This window comes from Lachancea lanzarotensis, scaffold LALA0S03, assembly GCF_000938715.1.
Source record: "Lachancea lanzarotensis genome assembly LALA0, scaffold LALA0S03, whole genome shotgun sequence".
Classification (NCBI taxonomy): domain Eukaryota; kingdom Fungi; phylum Ascomycota; class Saccharomycetes; order Saccharomycetales; family Saccharomycetaceae; genus Lachancea; species Lachancea lanzarotensis.
In genome coordinates, this window is record NW_019212881.1 from 340,736 (window position 1) to 364,384 (window position 23,649).

The 23,649-nt window shown below is 43.8% G+C and overlaps 12 protein-coding genes across 12 annotated transcripts; 6 read left to right on the top strand and 6 right to left on the bottom strand.

The window, feature by feature from the left end:
• Positions 1-404: 404 nt before the first annotated feature.
• MRF1 (LALA0S03e03862g1_1) lies at positions 405-1,646 on the bottom strand (the record flags this gene model as incomplete). Its single annotated transcript, XM_022773222.1, has 1 exon — positions 405-1,646. The coding sequence occupies one exon, from the start codon at positions 1,644-1,646 to the stop codon at positions 405-407; it is 1,242 nt and encodes a 413-aa protein (XP_022627717.1).
• Positions 1,647-1,768: 122 nt separating this feature from the next.
• On the top strand, positions 1,769-2,757 carry KIN28 (LALA0S03e03884g1_1; the record flags this gene model as incomplete). Its single annotated transcript, XM_022773223.1, has 2 exons — positions 1,769-1,796; positions 1,859-2,757. 2 exons carry the CDS (start codon positions 1,769-1,771, stop codon positions 2,755-2,757), a joined length of 927 nt encoding a protein of 308 aa, XP_022627718.1.
• A 28-nt stretch (positions 2,758-2,785) lies between these two features.
• Positions 2,786-4,012, bottom strand: LALA0_S03e03906g (LALA0S03e03906g1_1; the record flags this gene model as incomplete). The annotated part of the gene is made up of 1 exon (XM_022773224.1): positions 2,786-4,012. The coding sequence occupies one exon, from the start codon at positions 4,010-4,012 to the stop codon at positions 2,786-2,788; it is 1,227 nt and encodes a 408-aa protein (XP_022627719.1).
• A 361-nt stretch (positions 4,013-4,373) lies between these two features.
• MSS2 (LALA0S03e03928g1_1) lies at positions 4,374-5,513 on the top strand (the record flags this gene model as incomplete). The annotated part of the gene is made up of 1 exon (XM_022773225.1): positions 4,374-5,513. One exon carries the CDS (start codon positions 4,374-4,376, stop codon positions 5,511-5,513), a length of 1,140 nt encoding a protein of 379 aa, XP_022627720.1.
• A 6-nt stretch (positions 5,514-5,519) lies between these two features.
• GPI10 (LALA0S03e03950g1_1) lies at positions 5,520-7,385 on the bottom strand (the record flags this gene model as incomplete). The annotated part of the gene is made up of 1 exon (XM_022773226.1): positions 5,520-7,385. One exon carries the CDS (start codon positions 7,383-7,385, stop codon positions 5,520-5,522), a length of 1,866 nt encoding a protein of 621 aa, XP_022627721.1.
• Positions 7,386-7,481: 96 nt separating this feature from the next.
• Positions 7,482-10,217, top strand: HUL5 (LALA0S03e03972g1_1; the record flags this gene model as incomplete). The annotated part of the gene is made up of 1 exon (XM_022773227.1): positions 7,482-10,217. One exon carries the CDS (start codon positions 7,482-7,484, stop codon positions 10,215-10,217), a length of 2,736 nt encoding a protein of 911 aa, XP_022627722.1.
• A 227-nt stretch (positions 10,218-10,444) lies between these two features.
• EAR1 (LALA0S03e03994g1_1) lies at positions 10,445-11,977 on the top strand (the record flags this gene model as incomplete). The annotated part of the gene is made up of 1 exon (XM_022773228.1): positions 10,445-11,977. The coding sequence occupies one exon, from the start codon at positions 10,445-10,447 to the stop codon at positions 11,975-11,977; it is 1,533 nt and encodes a 510-aa protein (XP_022627723.1).
• A 202-nt stretch (positions 11,978-12,179) lies between these two features.
• Positions 12,180-13,676, bottom strand: PHO2 (LALA0S03e04016g1_1; the record flags this gene model as incomplete). Its single annotated transcript, XM_022773229.1, has 1 exon — positions 12,180-13,676. The coding sequence occupies one exon, from the start codon at positions 13,674-13,676 to the stop codon at positions 12,180-12,182; it is 1,497 nt and encodes a 498-aa protein (XP_022627724.1).
• Positions 13,677-15,259: 1,583 nt separating this feature from the next.
• LALA0_S03e04038g (LALA0S03e04038g1_1) lies at positions 15,260-16,771 on the bottom strand (the record flags this gene model as incomplete). The annotated part of the gene is made up of 1 exon (XM_022773230.1): positions 15,260-16,771. The coding sequence occupies one exon, from the start codon at positions 16,769-16,771 to the stop codon at positions 15,260-15,262; it is 1,512 nt and encodes a 503-aa protein (XP_022627725.1).
• A 1,035-nt stretch (positions 16,772-17,806) lies between these two features.
• On the top strand, positions 17,807-19,315 carry LALA0_S03e04060g (LALA0S03e04060g1_1; the record flags this gene model as incomplete). Its single annotated transcript, XM_022773231.1, has 1 exon — positions 17,807-19,315. One exon carries the CDS (start codon positions 17,807-17,809, stop codon positions 19,313-19,315), a length of 1,509 nt encoding a protein of 502 aa, XP_022627726.1.
• Positions 19,316-19,545: 230 nt separating this feature from the next.
• On the top strand, positions 19,546-21,390 carry CEP3 (LALA0S03e04082g1_1; the record flags this gene model as incomplete). Its single annotated transcript, XM_022773233.1, has 1 exon — positions 19,546-21,390. One exon carries the CDS (start codon positions 19,546-19,548, stop codon positions 21,388-21,390), a length of 1,845 nt encoding a protein of 614 aa, XP_022627727.1.
• Positions 21,387-23,615, bottom strand: MLH1 (LALA0S03e04104g1_1; the record flags this gene model as incomplete). The annotated part of the gene is made up of 2 exons (XM_022773234.1): positions 21,387-23,516; positions 23,598-23,615. The coding sequence occupies 2 exons, from the start codon at positions 23,613-23,615 to the stop codon at positions 21,387-21,389; spliced, it is 2,148 nt and encodes a 715-aa protein (XP_022627728.1).
• Between the last annotated feature and the right edge of the window lie 34 nt (positions 23,616-23,649).

Sequence of the window (23,649 nt, forward strand, 5' to 3'; positions counted from 1 at the left end):
ATGAAGATTCATGCTGGACGGTTCGTAGGAATATGGGAATCAATTTATCATTTTTGTATTTTTGAGTTTGTTTCGAGTGTGACGTTTCGTTTGAGCATATGCTTTATTCAAGATATCGACGCCGCAAAAGGGCTCGATAAAGAGCTTTAACACCCTTACAGTTTTCTACGATGTGCAGTAAGCTATAAGGATTGGAGAAATTGCATTTTGAAAGCTGGGAAATGGCGTTTATGATTTGGTCGAATATTGTGGGTGACAGATTAGTACAGAGTGATATCCCAGTGTCAGGAAAAAAAACGCATGGTGTGCCATAAGCGGTGGTAATCGAAATGCCAAAGCAGAAGAACTGGAGTCAGCAATGCTTAACTCTTTTGCCTCTTCTGAAAAAACATTTGACACTTATTTCATTCACTATTCATCTTGAAATCCTCGGCATCTTTTAGAAGCTCGTTAGCTCGCGTGTCACTGTCAAAATTACGCATTGCATCCACTATATCGTCCAGCCGTTCTCCAGCCATAAAACCCTCCATGTCGTGAAGATTGAACCCACAACGGTGGTCAGTGATGCGGTTCTGAGGGAAGTTGTAGGTTCTGATTTTGTCCGAGCGATCGGTAGTGCTGACTTGACCCTTTCTAGCATCCCTAGCCTTTTGCTCCTTTTCCTTTTGTTCCATCTCTGCCAAGCGGGCCCGCAAAATGGCAAAAGCCTTGGCTTTGTTTTTATGCTGCGATCTCTCATTCTGCATGTTGATCACAATACCAGATGGATAGTGGGTAAGTCGCACCGCAGAGTCCGTCGTATTTACATGCTGCCCGCCCTTCCCGCTAGCTCTCATGACGTCTATTCTGATTTCATCCGGTTTGAACGATCTTTCGTACGATTGTGCTTCTTTTTCTGTGTCTGCGGCCATCTGAGGTAGCACGATAACAGCTGCAGTTGAAGTATGCGTTCTACCTTTTGTTTCAGTCGCCGGAATCCGCTGTACTCTGTGCACACCGGCTTCGAATCTTAGCATTTCGTAGGCGCCTGGCTCGTCGATGCTAAGAATTGCATCGACGATTCCGGATCCGCTCTCGTTTTCATTGTGTGATATTATGTGGTGCTTCCACCTCTTGTTGTGTGCGTAGTTTGTGTACATGTTCAGTAGATCCTGGGCAAAAATCATGGCTTCGATTCCTCCAACGCCGGGACGAATTTCTAAAATGCAGGGTCTATCTGAAAACGGATGTGGCGGCAGAAGATGTCCCAAAAGAGCACCTGACGTTTTTACCAAAGCCGGAATGATTTCCTTTATTTCTTCTTGAGCTTCTTCTCGCAAACTCTCATCATTTTCCGCCATCACTTGTAGTTCACAAACAGTAGATATCTCACTGCAGTATTTTCTGTAAGAGTCTACAATTGCCGAAAGCCTCGAGAAATGTTTTTCTCGCTCAACGTCAAAGTTCAACGAGCCCTGTGACATCTTCTGTTCCATCAACTGCAGCTCACTTGCATATTTCTTCGCTCGTTCTAATAGCAGCGGATGTAGCTCTTTAAAGTCACCAAAACTAACCGTTGTTTGAAATCTAAGACTATTGTTCAACACCAACAGTTTTCTGAAGTGTATTCTACTGAAAATACTTGATTTCAGCTTCGAATGAAGCATGTTTAAGTTCCTCTTGGATCTTATTCGATGCGATGAGATGATCGTAGTCTATTCTATAAATGTTATTGAAATTTAAGCTCATCTCAACTGAGCAGAACTCAAAAGTGTGAATAAATCAAGAAATGATAGCCCAGACAGAGTATTCCAAGGGTATGTTGGATGCAGAATCGCGAACTTGCAGTGTTTTTTTATACTAACAACTTTCGGCACAGAGAAAAAAGTTGGTGAAGGTACTTATGCGGTGGTTTACGTTGGGACAAAGCAGTCGAATGAACGCAGAATTGCCATCAAAGAAATCAAGACTTCAGGTTTCAAGGATGGATTAGATATGTCTGCTATACGGGAAGTGAAATATTTGCAAGAGATGCAACATGTGAACGTTATCGAACTGATCGATGTCTTCATGGCACAGAGCAACTTGAACTTGGTGCTGGAGTTTCTGCCGGCAGACTTGGAAATGATCATCAAAGATACGTCTATTCTTTTCACGCAAGCCGATATAAAATCCTGGCTGTTGATGACCCTGAGAGGTGTTCATCACTGCCATCGTAATTTCATCTTGCATCGAGATCTGAAGCCTAATAATCTATTACTTGCACCAGACGGACAGCTGAAACTGGCAGATTTTGGGCTGGCAAGAAACATGGGGTCGCCACAAGAGTTTCTGACCAGTAACGTTGTCACCAGGTGGTACCGTGCCCCGGAGCTTCTGTTCGGTGCACGCCACTATACTGGAGCCGTCGATATTTGGTCTGTTGGTATAATCTTCGCTGAACTTATGCTGAGGATACCTTATTTGCCCGGAAAGGATGACGTGGACCAAATAGATGTTACGTTTCGCGCTCTGGGGACTCCGACCGATAGAGATTGGCCCGAAATTTCGACTTTCGGTACTTACAACAAAATTCAGGTTTATCCACCACCTTCTCGTGAAGAGTTGAGAAGAAGGTTTATTGCGGCTACTGAAAATGCTCTCGACGTCATGTCTGGGATGCTCACAATGAATCCACACAAGCGTTTAAGTCCCATACAATGTCTCACCAGCGAGTACTTTGTTGAGCTTCCGGAGCCCACAATCCCCTCTGAACTGCCGAAACTCAAACAAAAATGATTGTAATCAGCTAGAACGTGTTTATCAATCATCCATGGTATATTTTACGGACGTAACGTCCTATGGCAAGGCTTGCGGTCAGCCCTGGACTCTCTATCCCCAGCAAGTTCACGAAGCCTGGAAACCCCTTCTCTTCCCGAATGTAAAAATCTTCGAAAGTGGTGTCGCATGGTCCACCCAGCTTAGGTCGTATGCCACTGTACGCGGGTTGAAGATCAGCTGGTTCGACGTGAGGGTAGTAATCTCTAATAGCGTGCACGGCATTTTCCAAATTATTGCCATTGACTTCGTAATCTGTGGGCGAGCTGACATATTCAAGATCGGGACCGAACCTTATTTTTCCGTCCAAGTCGATTGTTAAATGGGTTCCCAACGACTGTTTGTTTTTGGGAGGGACTGGGTAAATCAACCTTTTCACAGGATAGGACGCTCGACCGGATAAGGAAAAATAATTGCCCTTTCCCAAGTATTGCTGCTTGTGACGGTCTTCTGGCAAAAGCATGTTAGCTATTTTATGCGCATGAAGGCCACCAGCGTTAACCACGTTTTCCACGGATATTTCAACCGCGTCTCCCGACGAATCGACCACGGATTTGCACAGCAGATTATAGCCCCTGTTGCGGTTGTAACTCATCTCGGTTAGCTGTGTACCGATTGCCACTTCAGCACCATTGATATCCAGATGCGTTGCTAGATACTGTATGAGTGAATGTGAAGAAATGATGCCCGAGGTCGGAGAAACAAGTGCAGCTTTTCTCACCCTAATGTTGGGTTCCTCCTGGTCAGCTCTGCTGCTTGATATCATCTCAACAGGCAGACCCAATTGCCTTGAGGCTTTATCATAAAGTTTCTCCAAGTAAGCCATCTCTTCTTCGTTTTGAGCCACGATCCATTTTCCACACCGTTTCCACACTACACCTGTCTCAGGAAACGTCAACTCATTATATATGATGTTCGTTCCTTCGATACACAACTGAGTTTTCAAAGAGTCTGGTGGATAATACAAACCTGCGTGGATAACCTCGCTGTTCCGGCTCGAAGTCTCCATACCTAAAGCTGTGTTCTTCTCAATCAAAACTACACGATTTCCTGCTACCTTACTTAGTTCAAACGCTATCGACAGACCCACAACTCCTCCCCCTATGATCGCATGCGAGAAGTCAGTTGTGTCGTTATTGGACGTGGCTAATCCACGCCAAATTGTGCTTGACACAACGCTTTTATATATACGTCGAGATCTTATAGCTTTAAGCATCTATTGCTCGATCAAGACCCATGAATTGGATGAACTTACTGTTCTTATATGAACTTGCATTGCAAGTAATGGCGTTGTAGTTACGAAAATGTGGAAGTTTAAATTCGATATCTATATCAATAGTATTAGTTCATTCTAACAAAACCTTACCAAACAGAGTGAAAAATTGGCTCCATGTTCAGGCACTTGATCTCAAGAGGAACTCTTTGAAACCGCTTGAAATCTGTTTATCTGGTTTGATCTCTTAGGAGGAGACAGCTGTGCTTAGATCGATTTGCTAATCGGCATAACATATCCATCGAAGGTCAATATTGGTGCTGTAGTAAGATATCACACAAAGAGCGCTCCAAAGCTGTACAAAATGGACCGGCACTTGAATATATTTCGTGGAAGATTTTCCAGAGCTTACTCCTCTAAAAGACCGCCTTTCCGCGATGTGTTTCCGAATAAAAAACTGGTCAACAGACTACTATTCGAAATGGATAGCAGGCTGGCATTTTCTAAATTATATCCAGTTTACGAGGCTGTTTACAATTCTTTAGAGTCTGAAGTATCTGGAAAGACTATACCTACGTCTTTCAAAGGCGAAGATGTGTTGATCATGAAAAAAGTGCTTGAAAAAGTGCGACACCGAACCAAGACGGTCAACAAGAACTTGACAGTTCTTGAAAACGAATTGCTTGAAAACGCTGCCGAATTGGGCAACAATGATGCAATTTCTGCTCTCGCATTCCAGGTTTTGGAAAACGCACACCGAAATACACCAGCAGACGTCACACACGCTAAAAAACTCATCAAGACATTATACCAAATTTCACATCCGCTCACAGTTAAGCTAACGGCAGATCTCGCGTTTACGCGAAACGATTTTGACAGTGCTGAACAATATTACAAGAAGTTTTTGGAATTAGAAAGCGATACCTACAGGGCAGGTGAAGTTACTGGGAAACTGGGAATTATCAATTTCAGAAAGCCAAACTTGAGGGAAGCTGAACGCTATTTTTTGGAAAGCATTCGCCTCTGTCCACTGGAGCAAGTCGTTCAGTCATATTACCATCTTTCCCAATTGTACATGGATTCAGAGCCACTCAAGGCAAGGTGTCTGATGGAAAGTGCAGCTAGCGAGGGTTTCAAAGAGAGCTTTCAGCTGTTAGGGTTCTTGGAAATGAACTATTTTCATGATAATACAAAAGCCCTGGAGTGGTTCAAGCTGGGTATGGAGTTGTTCGATTTCGAGTGCTTCATAGGTTATTTTGACTGCAGTATTAAGCTGAAATCGTATCAAAAGGCCAAAAAGTGTCTCCAGAGCATGCAAACTTTATCAAGCAACAATGAAATAGCAAAAAAGTCATTCAAGCTGTTCATTGACTCTCGAGCGGAGCAGATCAAGCTACTGGAATTCCGTACCACTCGTGTTGTAAAAGCTACGGACTTGTATATAAATGGCAATGACCTAAATAGTGGCTCATCGTTGGGAAAGGGAAATAGATGGGATCTGTGAAGACATTCAAAACCAGGGAGGCTTGTAATATACTATCACATCGCCAGACCTTCTAGAATCCCAATGACTCAGTGTATTGAAAAACCTTGCATCTACTCTGTAACCGCTATCTGCAAGATAGCTGTTCAGATACAGGTCGTCGAGTTGCTCGAATATTACCAAATACTCTGGCCATTCGTAGGTCCATTTCTTATCGGGTGACCTAAGGTTCTTGCGAAATGCGGGAGGAAAATTCTGATATATGAACTTTGGGGCATCATCGTAGAGGCAATCGCTTTCGTCCATGTAATGGTGGAGTTTTTCTCTGGCTGATGGATCCTGTAGCAAGTGTAGAGGTGGTTCACATGATATGGACCATAAGTTTTGTGTATTATTCCTGTGAATATAGGATTGCCAAGGGGTAGAATGACAAGGCATCACGAACCCTATGCTGTGTACTTTCGGGATGTAATGCAGATATTTGGTAACTTCAATCACACCAGTCTCATGATGAGAAGAAAGAGCCAGGGCTGCGACCACAGATATGAATGGAGGCATCCAAAAGTACCATTTGAGTGGTTTTGGCCGTCCGTTCTGGGCTTTGGGCAGCACCCCCAGTAGGACAATACTGGAAATCACAAGGAAAAAGGGCTGCAAATTGTACATGAAACGGAATTCCTTATGGCCGATGACAGAGAAGATGAGAATCTCAAGAATGATGACAAGCTTAATTTGCTTTAGCGGGTCATTAAACAGGCTGTTTTTGGTGGTGGATCTCAAAGAATAGAAGCCGAGGATCACTAAGGGCAACGAGTAACCAGCTATGAGTGGCACACTTTGGCACAGGTGAAAGTGCCATGGAGCTGTACCGTAAAACTCCGATAACGCGCTAGTATAGTTGAATTTGATAAATCTCAACGCGGGAAACATTATCTTTCCATAGAAATAATAATCGACCGCCAAGTTCACAGCTATGACGAAAATTAGAGTGAACAGAACTTTATAGATCAAACGGGCTAAAGTTTTAAAGCGGTGAGTTCTTAACAAATTCAGAGTGAGGAAAAGGCCGAAGGGCAACCAAATAAATGCATTTGTCGGCCTTTGAAAGCACAAAAAGATGCCCAAAATTAGACTGACGGTAAACTTGGTCGATGTCACATTGTGACCACCGGACCAATCCCAATAGTACAGAGCAATGCAGGTCAAATCCATTTCGAATGTATTGCTGAAAGTTCTGGTAATGAAGAAGCAGTTAAAAAAATTGGTCACTGAGATTATTAACGCATTTCTTTTGACTAGGGCGCTTTCGCGGGTCTTATTTTTCATGTCAATCTCAAAACATGACTTGTAGACTTTGGCTGCAAAACTTATGGCATACCATTCCCCAAAACCTGCCAAGACCGCCATCATGATCTTTGGACCATAAATTATACCTTGGTATTCTGCGAACTCTTTTATCTCTTGTGGGAACTTCTGCATTTCCAGTACCATTTCCAAAGCGCCATTGCTATCCGGTATCAGATTTCTTACCAGCACTGTGAATATGCTACTGGCAAAGCCTACAACTGATGCCAAAAACGTAGATATTAGCGATACCAAACGGTAAACTAATTCGAACAAAAACGAAAAAGCGTAACTTCTCAGTCCGAACTTCCATTCCCAAGTCAATTCTCCATATCCAAACGCTTTGAAATGCGCAGGTTCAAGGGACTGCCAAAACTCATCGGGTTGAAAGAATGAATTGACAAAAAAGCTATTGATGACTCGAAATAAGACTAAAATTCGCAAAAAGGAGCTGTTTGAAATCCGGGTTTTTTCTCCTGCTTGTTCAACATGATACTCTCGATGCTTTGTGGGTTCCTCGATCTTTGCTCCAGCCTCCTGTGGTCCCATCTGCTCTTTACTTCATCGTTAACCTTAAATATATTCTTGTTAGAAATATCCAATACTACTTGATCTTATAACCTTACACACCATGCCACATCAAAGATGTTGAACTTTTCGGGACAAACGAAGCGTCGAAATGTCAACCTGGGTACCAAGACGAGTAGAACGAAACAAGACATTTTGAATGATGCTAAAAACGAGCGAGAAAAAAGGGCCTTAAATCGCAGAAATGAGGAAAACGCTATAAAGATCCAGCGATGCATTCGGAGATATCTCAGTAACGAAAATTTGATGCAGAAGCTTGCACAGCATGTGGAACCTGAAACGGCAATACAACTAATTGTGGCCTTCCCAGAGCCACTGTTGCAGTTTCTGCCAGAGCCTGAATTAGTGCGAATCTTGAACTGTGTAATCAACGATGGAAGTTATCCTGCAATCAACAGAGGCCTGACTAAACTGATCTCCAGGTTAGCGACAAAAAACACCTGCCAGGATTTATTCCTCACAATTTGGAGCAGGTACGCCGCTGAATTCCCGCCAAACCCTAAGTTTGTGACTGCAATTTCGAAAATGCTTGCTGAGGCGTCCTACCCGATACCCGCTGTTGCCTTACAGAAACTAGTAGAGCTCATTGGTGGGTCGGGTATCCCGCAAACAAGTTTGATATCAAGTGTCTTTGGAATCTCAATAAGTAATGCAGAAAACTCACAAAATGTCAAGACGTTCCTACATTATCTGGGCTCATTATGCTCTCCTCGGAACATTTCTTTAAGTGAAGCCACTCCTGACCTGGTTGAGAACCTCTCATTTTTGTTTCTGTCACTTAACAACGAAAAGAGTGCTGAAGTTTACGGTCAGCTCGTTTTGCGCTGCTTGAAGAACGTAGAAGCGAACAGCATGTCAGGAATGCCCTTTTTCCAGCAAATTTATACAAAGGAATTTGTGGATACGATAATGCAAAGCGAATTCGATGGACTTTTTGAAGCCTTGTCGGTGTTCATAGGTCATGCTCCCAACCTGGAATGCAAAACTAACGTTCTAATCAATCTAGTTTCAAGGTCTGAATTCATGATTCAGGCGCATAAGAGATTTTTCGGCAATTCATTTCAGCAGGCTTCACCCGAAGCCGAAGGACTTTTACTCGTAGAGGTTCTCAACATCTACCTCTCGATAGCCAGCGATTATGAACTCATGCATAATCAAACGACGTACCCCCTTCACCTGCTGAAAGAAACGACAGACTATCTCAGGAAACTGTGCTTCCATGGCTTGTGGGATTCAAATGATCAAAGTCGCACACTCTCGGGATCTTTCTTGAACACGCTAAAGAAGATACATTTGCGTGATTCGAGACTGCACTTCTTCCCTCGAAACAAAAGTACGGATTACTGGAGTGTCACCAACTCCGACTTTTCGAGTGTTAACATAACGAAATACATTGAAGAATACGAGCAGTTTTATCGTGGCCGTGTCACTGGTCTGCAAATTGAAGATGACGATTTGGAAGATGCAGAGGTCTTCAGAAGAAAGGGGGACCTCCGCTTCGAGTTCCTTGCCGAAGTTGAAAAATCGTTTGCTGATCGAGCAACTACCCGACAGTTCAAAAAACTCAACATTCTTTTCCGAGTACCGTTTTTCATACCATTCCAGCAAAGAGTTGACTGGTTTTACTTTCTCATCTCCCTGGATCGCAAAAGACTTGACCTTGATGCCAATAACCTTTCAGCGATGTTTTCTTTTTGGAGTGCAAACCCTATAGCTGCAAAACAAACCGCTACTATTTCTCGAGAAAACGTCTTGGAAGACGCGTACAACGCTTACAACCCGATTGGTGAGAGTTTTAAATCAAAACTCTCTGTTACCTTTGTTAATGAGTTTGGACCAGAAGCAGGGATCGATGGCGGTGGTATAACTAAAGAATTTCTGACCAGTGTTTCCGATGAAGGCTTTAAGACCGACAGACACAAGCTGTTTGAACACAATGATAGCCATGAGATCTATCCCTCGGGGAAACTCAAGTCTGCTCAAAGTCTAAGATATCTTTGGTTTCTGGGTAAAGTACTGGGGAAATGTCTGTATGACCACGTTCTTGTGGATGTAACGTTTGCCGATTTTTTTTTGAAGAAGGTGCTAAATGTGAACAGCTCAAACTCTTCTTTTGACGATCTTTCAAGCTTTGATTCCGATTTATATGCAAACGTCGTGAAGCTGCTCGGTATGAGCCCTTCTGAGCTACAGGCTTTGGGATTGAGATTCGAGGTCACTGACGAAGAAACCTTTCAGACTGTGGAACTTGTTCCCAATGGATCTAACAAGGTTGTGGACAAAACAAACACACTTCAGTATCTTCTGGCACTAGCGGATTACAAATTGAACCGGAAACTACGCTTAGGAACCCGATCTTTCACGGGAGGTCTTTACACTATGATTCCACCCCATTGGCTTGAAATGTTCAATTCTGTCGAGCTCCAAATGCTGATTTCCGGTGGCGGAAAAGACATAGACCTCTCAGATCTCCGGCAACATACCGAGTATGGAGAGTTTTCTGACGAAGACCGAACAATTCAAGATTTCTGGTCCATTATGGCTGAATTCCAGCCTCAGGAGCGGCTCAACCTCGTCAAATTCGTCACCTCGGTTCCCAGAGCACCGCTACAGGGTTTCAGCTCGCTCAACCCACTATTTGGGATACGCAATGCGGGACAAGACATTTCAAGACTTCCCACTGCGTCTACGTGCGTTAATCTGCTTAAATTGCCCGACTATCAAGACCGCCAAACGCTCAAAAATAAGCTGCTTTACGCCATCAACGCTGAAGCCCGTTTCGATTTGTCGTGAGAACCAAAGAAGCTTGAGAGCTAGCATTGAGCTCAACCATGAAGAACACATTGGAGGAAGAAGGTTAAACCTATCATTGGATAGCCATATGTCACTCTTCACGATTGAAGGTGAATGAGGTCTCTAAATTAACTCTCTTTACAAATGAAGGCCCTTCAACTTCGGTTCAACTTCTCCAAACATCGGAACAACGCTCACAGCAGACCATTTTAAGCTTAAGTCTGGTTATGGGTGGTAGCAATATTGTGCCACTGGGGCTGAAGCCCTTTTTAGCCATTTTCGTTTGGGCAAAACGGGCGAACAGCAGCGTTGTACCTATCAGTGCGTCTGATCAGACCTATGTGCCATCAGACCCGTATGGAGACGGTGGAAGCGAGGATTTGGACATAGATTTGATGATATTCAGTCTGGCATTCATGTTTGTGTGCTATTTAGTGTTAACGTTGGTTTATTTTGGGGTAAGATTTGTTTTGAGACGTTATTTCAGTGCAGGTATCACTCTGGGAAGTGAAAGCGAAGCTGATGTTACGGGTACAATGGGGAACACAAGATGGACAAGCTCGCTGGACGACGCTGAAATGGTAAAAGATAAGCTGGCTAGACTTTCTTCAGAGGAGCAGTTTTATTACAAACAAGGCGAGGAGTACATTCGCCAAAATCCGCCACTTGTTCTTCCAGAACAGTATTCGGGCGCAGGGGTTGGTGCTGGGGCTTCCAATTTTTCAGATCCCATAATAAATGAGCAGACTTTGCAGTTTATTAATGAAGAAGGTGCTTATGCGTGGGAGTTCCAACCGGATCCAAAGCTCCCGAATGATAGTGTTTTGGTAGAAAACAAGTCAGAGCTGACTTTCCTTAACTTTAACTATGATGTTTCAGTGACGACCAATCTGCCAATTCCACGCTTGAATCGGGTATATTACTGCGAGTTTAAGATTTTTGAGCTAAACACTGCTGGCAGTACGGACAACCACCTTTCAAGAAATGAAATGATATCATTTGGGCTGTCAACATCTCCATACCCATATTTCAGACTTCCTGGAAGACATCACCATTCCTTGGCATATGACTCCAACGGAGCACGTAGGTTCAACGATTCCTTCGAACTGTCCTCCGAACTTTCTTCAATATTCCCGCGTTGCGAGAAAGGTGATGTTATCGGAATAGGCTACCGTACGAATAGCGGTACGGTATTCTTTACACGGAATGGTAAGAAATTGAGCGAAAAATCTATCGGTGGTCATATTAGAGGATGGAAGTTCCAATACCTGTACCCAATTGTGGGAACCAACGTACCATGTAAAATACACGCCAATTTCGGTACTTATGGCTTTGTCTTTATCGAGGCAAACGTCAAAAAGTGGGGTTATGCCAAATCCGAAGGTGTGAAATTGCCACCGCCATCTTACGACAATTACGATCATGATGTATTACTGGAAAGCAGCTACGAAGATGACGTTACAGATGACGAGAGCATATCAACTACTGATGGTGATATTATAGACCAGGACGGTCATTTACTACCTCCCCCGCCGGGCTTTGAATTTAGTGTTTCTCCGCAACCTTCTAATGTTTGTCAGTACACACTCAACTCCCTTCCTGCTGAACCTCCGATATACAATTCTGACGAGCAAGAAGAAGTCGCAGAAGAAGACACTTCTCGAGAGCTGGAAGCTCTTGCTAGTGCAGATGAAGAACCAATTGATTCTTACGGTAAAAATGATCTGGGAAAAAACACTATGGCCAACCAATTTTTATAGAGCCTATCGAACTGTCAACTAGTTTTTTTTATTTGGTTTTAGAAAATGTATAGCTGTTGTAGTGTGTGAATCCAAGTTAGCGGAATTTTAAACGGATCTTTATGCTTGCTTAATCAATAATACAATGCTGCTGAAATGTGTTCACTACTCAAACTAAGGGAAAAACGTGTAAAAAACCTTCTGCGAGTGGTACAAAAGGTGATTAGTAGTAGTTTTGAACATTTTTGGTGTTTGAGTTATTTTGGTCGTCAAAGATCAATAGATTATTCAGGCCTCCTTGCTCTTCGCTGCCAACGTCTGATTTTAAAAAATCAGGAGTTCGTGGCACATTAGGGTCAGTGTAATTGGACGGTACATGCTCAATTTCGGTAGATGACTGAGGTTGTTGAGTGTAGGACTGAGCCTGGGTTGTAGAAGAAGAGACAAACTGGCCGTTGTTTTGTTCATTCATTCCATACATCCCATCTTGATCGTTGAAACTGTCGAAGAAAGGTTGCTGGTGCTGACCCATTGAGTGAGGTTCAGGATGGAGTATTAGAGGTTGCGCATCGGAAGCATTCAAGGGGTCCCTCGACCTCCCACCGTAGTCCTGTATCGTTTCATTCATAAAATCCAAGTGCTCCTTCGAACCCACTATAACGTGAGGGAGGTTGGTGCCACCGACAAAAGCTTCGCTCACTTGCCTTCCCTCTGAAAAATCTTCACAAATGGACCATTGATTCGAAGAATACTGATCTACCCCATCTGAAAAATAGACTGCAAAAGTAGGTGATTTTGTAACGTTGAGTCGAAGCTCGAAAAGTTGATCTTTGTTTCGTACCTCGTCCGTCGAGTGGGAGTCCTCGTCATCATCTTGTCCGGGGTTAGGCGATTCCTCTGAAGCGACCACCACTGAACAATTCACAACAGTGTTCATGGGGAAAAAAATTCGGAAAAGTATCTTGGTGTTGTTTGCAATAGCACTGAAAAAATAGTTTACTTCATGATTTTTCTTGGAAATTAAAACCATTAGATCTGTGGCGTTGGCCATAATTTCGTTGATAGAAAATGGTGACAAATTTGAAAGGCTTTGAAGAGTTGGAAGTTCTTCCTTTTTCAAGTTTCCACTTTTCAGCCGTTTCCACGTACCCACGGTGAGAGATTTCACGTCCAGAAAACAGTAGTTTGGATTTGTATCTAGCGGAATCCGGTCAAAGTCTGCTGCTGGATATGCAGCGTTAGTGGCGGCACTGACATCCGAAGTAGTTGTTACTGAATTCCCATTTCTTCCGAGCCCTCGACTGTGTGAACTGCCACCGGTACCACCGATACCACCAGGAGCCGTCCCAGATTTACGATGTTTGGCACGTCTGTTTTGAAACCAAATACGGACATTTTTCTCAGGTAGTCCGGTCAGTTCCGAGATACGTTTACGATTTTGAGCATTTGGATTTGGGTTTTCGTCAAACTCTCGTTTCAGGACATTCAACGCCTCTCCCGTGGCCCTAGTTCTCTTGGTTCTTGGTCTGTCACCTGTGTCGCCCTGTGCGCTGCCGGAACGCGAGATATTTTGCGCTTCGTTGCTGCTGTGATTGTCCCCTCCTATGTGGTTGTTGTTGTTGCTATTTTGTGCGTCTCCGTTGTTCAAACCGGGCGCCACGTCGTATGCGTCCTGGTACTGGTTCTGGTATTCCATCCCGCTGCCGCTGTAGTCCTCCATGGCTTGATCTTACTATGAAAAATGGGCGACAAGTTTAAAAATCTGACAGTTTATTACCACAACTTTACCAATTTTAACGCTAATTCGATGCGGAAAAGACGGCAGTAAACGGGCTTTTTCGTAGAGTATCCGGGTCTCGAATTCGATCTCCAGACGTAAGCTTTAACTCTATCGCTTTAACGGTTGCAATTCCTGCTTAAATTTCCCGGTTTTTCGCGATTCGATTTGTTGTTTTTCGGTGAGTAGTAGTTGTTATATTACATTATTTTATAATCGTTAAAGATTTTGAAAAAATAGGATATGTCATTGTTGACGACAAATTTTGCGATTTTTCGATTTTTGAATTTTTTAAAAATATTCAAAAAACGACAGTTTCGGAAAAAGTGATATTGGGAATGGAAAGTTTAAGATGGGTAAACAGGAGATGTTGATTTGCAGTAATGGCATTTGGGAACGCGAAGTTCGGAGCTTGGAGTTTGAAGCTTAAAGCTATCACATAATGGTGCTCTTTTGTTTGTTTTTGGGAGGGAAGAATTAAAAAAACTCTACAATCGAAAAATATTATTTGTGAGTGGATTAGAGATTATTTGTCCGCGCTGATGGTATTATTGATTCATTGGCTAAATCGGAGGTAAAATCAGTGCTCTTGGAGAGGAAAGGGCAGAAATTTGGAAATTTTTTCACAACGATTCAGATTCGGTTCTTTGAAAAATAGGCATTTGTCGAATTAGGATTGAATGGTACTGTGTGAGATATTCGGACAATAAGCCTCAGCTCGAGAGTCTGGAATAGCCTTACCATACGAGGATGAAGAGAGCATTCGATACTTTGAATCCCGATCTCCACGTGACCAGCTTGTATATGCGACATACTAAGTGGAAAGTGTGATGTGACGCTTTTTGAGCACTCATCCTTCAAATCATAAGAACCGCTTGGTAGCTTGCACCAGGCATCAGTGTCAGTGTTGAAAGCGGACTTCTCTCCGAGTCAAGCAGCGATGTTTCTCGATTCTGTCTTACCGTGACCGTTTTCCTGGGAACAAACAACCTTTTACATTCATTCCGCTGCCAGCGGGATGAAGTACCGCTCCTCTCTATATCCCTCAAACAGTCCTTTCAACCATGCTCCTCACTATGGTAAGGTGCTTTGTATGTGCAATGGAAAACTTCCCCCAGCAAACGGGTGTTCACGTGAGCTGCTTTGATCAGCAACAAGAAGTCTTGTCAGAATATTCAGTGTAGTATTTGCTGCCCTCTAAGACGTTTCTCATTGTTTTTGGTCGTACTTAGCAGGTCTGTTTCGTTCTTTTACTTTCTACGCCCAGCTAACACCGATGAATTCCCCAGTGCACATCAGCAAAATGCGTATCAACACGATACGTAGATATATCTTACTGTGTCCTGAAATGCGGACCTTTCTCAAAAACAATAACCAGCTCACATCTTTCCACTTCGCTGCAATGATTGTTCAAACAATCAAAACTTTTATTATTTTGGTCTATACACATTTTATCACAGGTTGACGGGATATGCAAGAAAAGTCTATGATCAATCCTGAAAATTTAGTATGCTCCCTCCTTGAGACTAATCGCCCAAGTTCACGTAAACAGCCTTCACGTTTGTGAAGTTTGTGAGTCCGTATTCTCCTAATTCACGTCCATGGCCGCTCATTTTCACTCCGCCAAATGGCAATGCAAAATCTAGAAGGTTTGAAGAGTTGATGTAGCATATACCTGCCTCGACTTGTGAAGCGAATTTGTGAGCTTTGGTGATATCGCGAGTGAAGACAGCGGATCCCAAACCGTAGGTGGAATCATTGGCAATGTGAAGAGCTTCTTCGTAAGTGGAAAACTTACCCACAACTATTACAGGTCCGAAGATCTCTTCGCGTGCTACAGTGTGATTAGCAGTAATGTCTGCCAAGATGGTGGGCTTGACGTAAAAGCCTTTTTTGTATTTGTCAGATTGAGCGATTTGGTCAGGCAATCCAGTGCCACCAAGTACCACCCGACAACCTTCGTCAACACCCTTTTGAATATAGTACTGAATGCGCTCCTGTTGTTTTTTGGAAATTTGAGGTCCAACTTTCACGTTGGGATCCGTAGGTGGACCTACAACAAAGTTCTTTTCCACATGTTTGGCCAAAGCGTCCACAAACTTGTCATAAATGGATTCTTGAACAAAACAGCGGGAAGTACCGGAACATATTTGACCCATGTTATTGAAGATACCTTCAGCGGTCCATTTGACGGCTTTTTCGAAATCCGTGTCTTCAAACACAACGTTGGGTGACTTACCACCACATTCTAATGTGACGGGTTTCAAATTCACGGCAGCAGACTGTTGAATCAATTGGCCCACAGGAGTAGATCCGGTGAAAGCGATTTTGTCAACGCCCAAGTGTTTGGCCATGGCGTCACCAACTTTGGCGCCTGTGCCGGACAAGACGTTGAACACGCCCGGTGGGAAACCGGCTTCTTTGGCGAGATTTGCGAAAAAAAGAATAGAGAGCGGCGTTTGTTCGGCACTCTTGAACACGGTGGTGTTGCCGGTAGCGATCGCGGTCCATTTCCACGCCATCATTGCCAGCGGGTAGTTGAAGGGGATAATGCACCCAACGACCCCCAAAGGTTGATGGATCGTGTAGGTCAAGGTGTCTGGGTTGGGACTAAAAGATTGGCCCTGGGCCTTGTCGGCCCATCCGGCGTAATACTTGAGCACTTCTGCGATAGCCAAAACGTCGCCTTTGGCGTTGGACTCGAAGGGTTTGCCACTGTCGAGCGATTCGACCTTGGCAAGCTGTTCTGCGTCCCGTTCCACCAATGACGCCAACTTGAGCAATAGGTCTCGTTTTTGTGACGCAGGTGTGTCTCTCCACACGGGGAACGCTTTACGGGCCGCTTCGACGGCTTTGTCAACGTCGATTTTGGCGTCGGCGGCCTGGACCGCCACGATGGTTTCGCCCGTGGATGCATCGATAGATTCAATGGTGTCGTCACTTGACGATGCAACCCATTCGTTGTTGATGAATAGTCCCAGCGGCTGTTTGTACGAGCCGCCTGCCGGCAGCGAGATTTCCTGGAAAAGGTCCTTCATTAGCAAGTGTGTAAGCTGGATTTTATGTTTAAGCGCTTAAAAAAGTGTACAAGAACAATCAGGAAATGTTCCTCTAGGGTCCAAATTGTCGCTCCCTTTTATACTTGGGAATTTTCCCGCCACCATCTAAAAAACCAGTCACAAAAACTCAATTTTTTTTTAAGGGTACCCGCCGTAATAGATAAGGAAAGTAGTCACGTGGCTATATCTTATCTAAGCGCTTTTTTGGATCTGGAGCATTGACTAGATAAACGACTCGCGAAACAACTCGAAGATTGATAAAGAATTATTAGATAAGAGAATATTGACCAAGCTCTTTATGACCTATGTAACGCTTAGCTTGTAAAGCCACTCTTCATGAGTGTGGAGACTGTTGTTGTTGGTGAGAAGAACACATGGCACGCTGAGATTGTACCACTCACGGATTGGTAAGTCTCGGCGTCCATGGCGCGGTGAGTCTCGACCGTGCCTACTCGAGACCCTCATTTCAATAGACGTAGACTACATTCGATGAGCAAATGGCTTATCAGTGAGTGGCCTACTTTTAGTCATATTCCAAATCGCGTTCTTGAACTAGCAACTTATGGCGAACATGGTTCTGGGTCTCGAATTGAGTGTTCCAGACCTTTGATCTGTTCGACCACTACCATTCACTTATATCATGTGTAGAGTTTTGAGAAGCGTAAATTTCACGAAAAACAGAGAAAAACTCTAAACAACGACGGTTTTGACGGTTTCGACAGTTTCGATTTCCAAGCCAGTAGCAGCTTCGTTTTCCCGCCATTGCAACGGACTTGAAGTCACAATCGCGCTTGGTTTTGTCTTATCTCATTGTCTTTAGATTATATTCCATGTCAAATAGTACATCAATATATAAATAGGTTCATCTTTACGGCCCTGGCAGATAGATCTTCTTGGAAAACTTGAATTCAAAAGATAGCGTAACAGTTGCTTGTGTATAAGCGATAACTGACTACCCATCGCTATTCTATAATCATCTGCGCCCATTTTGTCTGCTCTAAAAAACCTTTCATCATGTCCCTTTTCACTGATATTTCCATCCCACAACTAAACATTACCTACAAGCAACCCTTGGGATTGTACATTAACAACGAGTTTGTGGCATCCAGCGACCACAAACAGATTGAAACGGTCAATCCGGCCACCAACACCGTTATCACGTCTTTTTACGCTGCTTCGGACGCCGATGTCAATACTGCCGTTACAGCAGCTCGCCAAGCGTATGAACAAGTGTGGAGCAAAACCTCGGCAGAACATCGGGGCAGATTGCTGCACAATTTGGGACAATTGATCGTCGAAAACAAAGAGCTGCTTGCAGCAATCGAAACCCTAGACTCGGGAAAGCCTTACTACACCAACGCTCTCGCGGATTTGGACCAGATCTCTCAGCTCACAACCTACTATGCAGGCGCAGCTGATAAGTACAACAAGGGCCAAATGATCCCTATCAGCCACGAAAAATACGCCTACACCGTGCGTTCACCCTATGGTGTTGTTGCCCAGATCGTGCCTTGGAACTACCCATTGGCAATGGCCAGCTGGAAAATTCAAGGTGCTTTGGCGGCCGGCAACACCATTGTAATTAAACCTGCAGAAAACACGTCTTTGTCTCTTCTGTATTTTGCCCAGCTTATTGAGAAGGCTGGGTTCCCTCCGGGTGTGGTCAACGTGTTGCCAGGCTTGGGAGCCGTCACGGGCTCCAGCTTGGCTTCTCACACCGACGTCGACAAAATAGCTTTCACCGGTAGTACCGCAGTGGGTCAAAAAATCATGGCCCTTGCTGCGACGTCTAATTTGAAAGCAGTGACGTTGGAATGCGGTGGTAAGTCACCCGCTGTGATTTTCGACGACGCAAACCTCGACGAAGCTGTCAAATGGACCACCGCTGGTATCTTCTATAACTCAGGCCAGAACTGTACCGCCAACTCACGTCTGTTAGTGCATGAGTCTGTCTACGACGAGTTTTTGGAGAAATTTACCAAATATGCGCAAGAAGAATGGAAGTTCGGCTCTAGTCTCGACCCATTCGACGAATCTTGCACCGTGGGACCCGTTATCTCTAAAGCGCAATACGACAGAATTCAGGGCTATATTGAGCATGGAAAAAGCCAAGAGAAGCTCAGTTCAAAAGAAATCGGGTCGCCTGTAGAAAGTGAAGGGTTCTTCATCCCTCCCACGATATTTATCGACGTCACAGCGGAGTCCAAACTAGCCCAGGAGGAAATCTTTGGACCCGTGGCAGTAGTGCTAAAATTTAAGGATTACGATGAAGCTATTGCCCTAGCCAACAACAATGCTTATGGCTTGGCATCTGCTGTTTTCACGGAAGACATTCGCAAGGCCAATTTTTTTGCCAGAGATATCAGAGCCGGAACTGTGTGGATCAATTCATCCAATGATGAGGAGATCTCCGTTCCCTTCGGTGGCTTTAAAATGAGCGGGATTGGTCGTGAGCTTGGTGAGAGCGGTCTTGAAGCTTACACTCAAACAAAAGCCGTTCATGTTAACATTTCCAAGCTCTAAACAAAACATTATCAAAATGAGCTCCATTAAAGAGTTGTGAGGCTACCCACGACGCGGAAACCACCTATGACAGATGGTCTTGGATTCGCCGGCGACACACCCGTACAAAGTTAGTGGTATAGCTCATCACCACCGTAAATATATGCACATAACCAACCATATATCATCAAGTTGTCCAAGATGTTGCTGGAACAGATGGTCTATAGCCATTCAATGGCACTTTCACGACCATGATACCTCAATATAAACCTACCCAATCGAAAGGGCCGTGCTTGATTTGTGTTAAACGGAAAGTCAAATGTGATCGGGAAGTTCCTTGCATCAACTGTGTTAAAAGAGGTGAACAAGACAAATGCATCTCTTCTCATAAGGGTGCTCTAAATAAAGCAAAGGCGAGTAGTACCGGTAACAGACAGGAATATTTGGCTCTTTGGACTTCTTATTATACATGGGTTTTTGATTACGGCTTATGGGAACAGAATGGCCAAAATTGGGCAAAGAAACGTCACGACAAGACCAGATGGGATTGGAAAGTGCAAACTGAAAGATCGGATTTTTGGATCAATCTGCTAAATTCAGAAATGTCTTTCAAGTTACTTGACTACTCCGTGCAAAGATTGGGTGCTTTGTTTTTTGGAATATTGAACGATGTTGGGGAACTATATGTCGAGCTAGAAGACTACTGGACCCGGTCTAAAGTTCCTAGGCATGAATTTACACCAGAAAATTATCTATGGAATGCACTCATTTGGTCGATTTTAACGTTAGCCGTGTATCACGCACCTCTGAGCACTCTGGAGACGATAATGCTAGAATCTCAATTGGATGCGATACAATTAGACTTTAAAATAAATGAACTGACAGAACAGACTAGAACAGAAGTCGTGAATGCTTTCAGAGGCGTTTCTTTACAAATGCTTCATAGAGCCAACTTCATGGCGTTTCCAGATGTAAAAACGATTCAAACATACCTGGTATTGGCATCTACTTCCTTTCCGATGGACGAACCAGCCCTCGCCAACAGTCTCTTGACACAGTGTCTACATCTCGCGAAGTATTTGGAGCTCGATCTTTTCAGACCTTCTGTGGCTGATACAACGGACATGAGGCTGGTGAAGCTAGCGTGCGAGAAGATATGGTATCGCCTGTGCGTCCACGATTATTGGCAATCCGGAATCAACAAACTATTGTCTGTTCACGAAATCAACAATTCTCTCCTCAGCCATGCCGCTTTCTTGATGGACAAGCCAAACATCGATGTCTACCAGAGTGAAGATACCTTTGAGGCTTTTCTCTGGAAAGTGGTGTCTTTGGATCGAGATATTGATAAATATGTTCACACACAGACGAAGCCTCCATTGAAGACTTTGGATGCCGTACAAAGACAAGTGGATATTTTTTTACACAAGGCGCAGGCGCTCGATGTTAAAAGCTCCGCTAGCGTTAGATGTGAAAGCTTTATCATTAGCTTCCTACTCAACGCAATCAATTGGAAAATCAGCAACCTCACGTATACTTACTATGACCAAAAAACTGGACATGTTAAGCTGTATCAGTTTTCAACAGTGATGGTTGCCCAAATACTCCAAAACACCAAGACTGGAATGGGGTTTTTAAACAAACTACCCTTTGTGATAAAAAACATCGCCGCTACGCTAAGTTTCCACTCTCTGTGTTTTATATTCGACACCTCGGCGCTGAACGAGCAGTTGGCTTTCGATTTGACAGAAATATGCGAAATTCTGGAATTGAAAAACAACAAATTTTTGAAAGGCGCATGCGCTTTGGCCGAAAGGCTCAGGGAACTGAGAAATATTTGGCGTAAGGTCCGCGTAGTTGATGACGGGGAGGGTTTCGGCCATCCTGTTTACAAAATATTACAGAACGACATGCTGTTTCTGAAAGAAAACAGCAGACGACAAAACCGTCTGTTTCTTAAATGGGACCAAGTTCGTGACAGAATTCCATCGAACGAAGACGACGACAAACAAGGTCGTGACATTACGCTGATCGTTGAAAATTTCGAGAAGACCTTCAGCTTACGAAGGATCCTAGCCCAATATCAGTACAGTTAACACCGCTCGAAAACTTTGTACAAACCAGGTAGATTTGCCACCTCAATAACACTTTTCTTCAAATGATTAGGTACTAGAAGCCTTTTCTTGATGCAGGGAAAAATTGTTCGTTCCAATGTGGTTGTCATCAGATCCAATTTTGTGATGTATGCGGCCCGCGCATCGCTGTCCACCGTTTCGTCAGCAAGGTCTACTCTTTCGATGATTTCGGGAACGTACAAAAGGGCAATTTGTACCAGAATGCCCTTCAAGCATGCCATCTCGTCAGACCAGTCGATTTTGCTGCCTAGTCGGTACAGAAAATACGGAATTTTCGATAAGGGAGGAATATAGCCCTTCAATAATAATGGCAAACTTGTGACTCTAATGGAATCCAAATCCTTGTCATTACCACTGAGCTCTATTGAGAAATATTCATCAAGCATATCTTTCATCTCCCAAAGTTTGTGCAACAATGACGATACAAACTTTTCATTAGCATTGGGCGTTTCACTCAACATCTTGCAGATAGAGATCCCCTCACCATTCTCGGAATTCAGATAGATTTTACCAAAATTGGCGAATTCGGTTAGTCCGATCTGATAAAACAAGTTAAAACAAACTGAACCATAGTCAACTAGATACAACCTTAAATCATGTTGAATTGTTGCTAACCTCCTTTGTTCATCGACGATTCCCACATAGTTCATATTGGCAAAAGCATTGGTAAGGTCTTTATTAGTATCATCGTCAACCATTCTTCTCAAAGTTTTGATACTTGCAAGATTGACGTCAGTCCGCTCACTTTTCAATATCGAATAAGCAAGATCCTTGTGGGTTGTAGCATAATCGTTGATTTCATTTTCGTGGGCAGTTGAAGGTGCTAGCACGTTGATACTATCATTATGAGACGGTTGCGATTGAGAAGCGATTCTTACCTTGTCGGAGTTATGGTCAAAGGTCTTCAAATAGTTGGTAATTTTGTCTTGCGAAGAGTCTATCCGGACCATTTTATTTTCTTGGCGCTTGATCTTGCTTGTGCTCGTAGAAATTGGCATGTTATTGATCAAATGTGAATGCGGCAGTCCTAATCCTTCCTTAACGGAAACCGGATTAGGAGTAAATATTGATGTAGTTTTGAAAGAGCGCGAAGTGTCCTCGCTTGCAAGGGCGTCTTCCAACTGATTCGCTACCAACCCTATGATCTCCTCATCATGCAGAAAACGTACCTCCTGTTTTGTTGGGTGTACATTCACATCTACTAAGTCCGGACGTATGCTGAGGCTGAGAAAGATAAAAGGCTTATTACCCTTGGCCAGGTAAGAGCCATATACCTGGTAAAGGACACGTCGCAGTGGATCGCAAGTTACCAGTCGGTTGTTGATGAACAGGACAGGGGAACCAGATTTTTTGCTTACAAAATTGAGGTTGCTGACCTGGCCCCGTCCGGAAACACCAATTTCTGAGTTTTCCGCTATATTCAATTCTACCAGGTTCTCAGCTACTGTGCGACCGAAAACAGTTCGTATTCTCTCCCTAGTTGTTGAGGTGGCCTTCACAGCCAAAGCAAACTGGGCCTCACCAAATTTTTTGCAAGAGAACCCGATATGAGAGGCGTTGATTGCGTAACGACCTACGCAATCTAGAATTTTGGCAAACTCTTCGTTTGAAGACCTCAGCGAACGCAATCTTGAGTGAACGTTGTAAAACAAATCCTCTACAAGAATCACCGTACCATCACGCCCTGCTGTAGGTTTTGGACTTCCCACCATCTTACCCGCAGCGTAAGATACCTTCCAAGCACAAGCTTCGTCCTGAGTCTTCGTAGTTACCGTAACACGGGCGATGTGAGATATACTAGCCAGTGCTTCGCCCCGAAAGCCGTAGGTCTGAATCGAACGCAAGTCTTCAAACGCTGTAAGTTTTGATGTCGTAAACCGTTCGCACAAGACCGGTAAGTCATTTTTGTTAATTCCTGACCCATTGTCGGTCACTTGAAGCACTTTCAAACCCCCATCTCGTACCAAAATGTCGACAGTCGATGCCCCAGCGTCAATTGAGTTCTCCATCATCTCTTTTAGAGCATTCACGGGTCCTACGATGATCTCGCCAGCTGCGATTTTATTAACTACCGTTTCGTCCAATGCCTAGGGTTCAAATAGCGATAAAGTTAGTCAAAAGTATATTCAAAAGAATCCTGAAGTCTGAACTAACAAGCTCATACTTACTTTGATAATCGAAGGCATCTTTTGAGGCTTCTGTGTCGAGAAATTGTTTTAT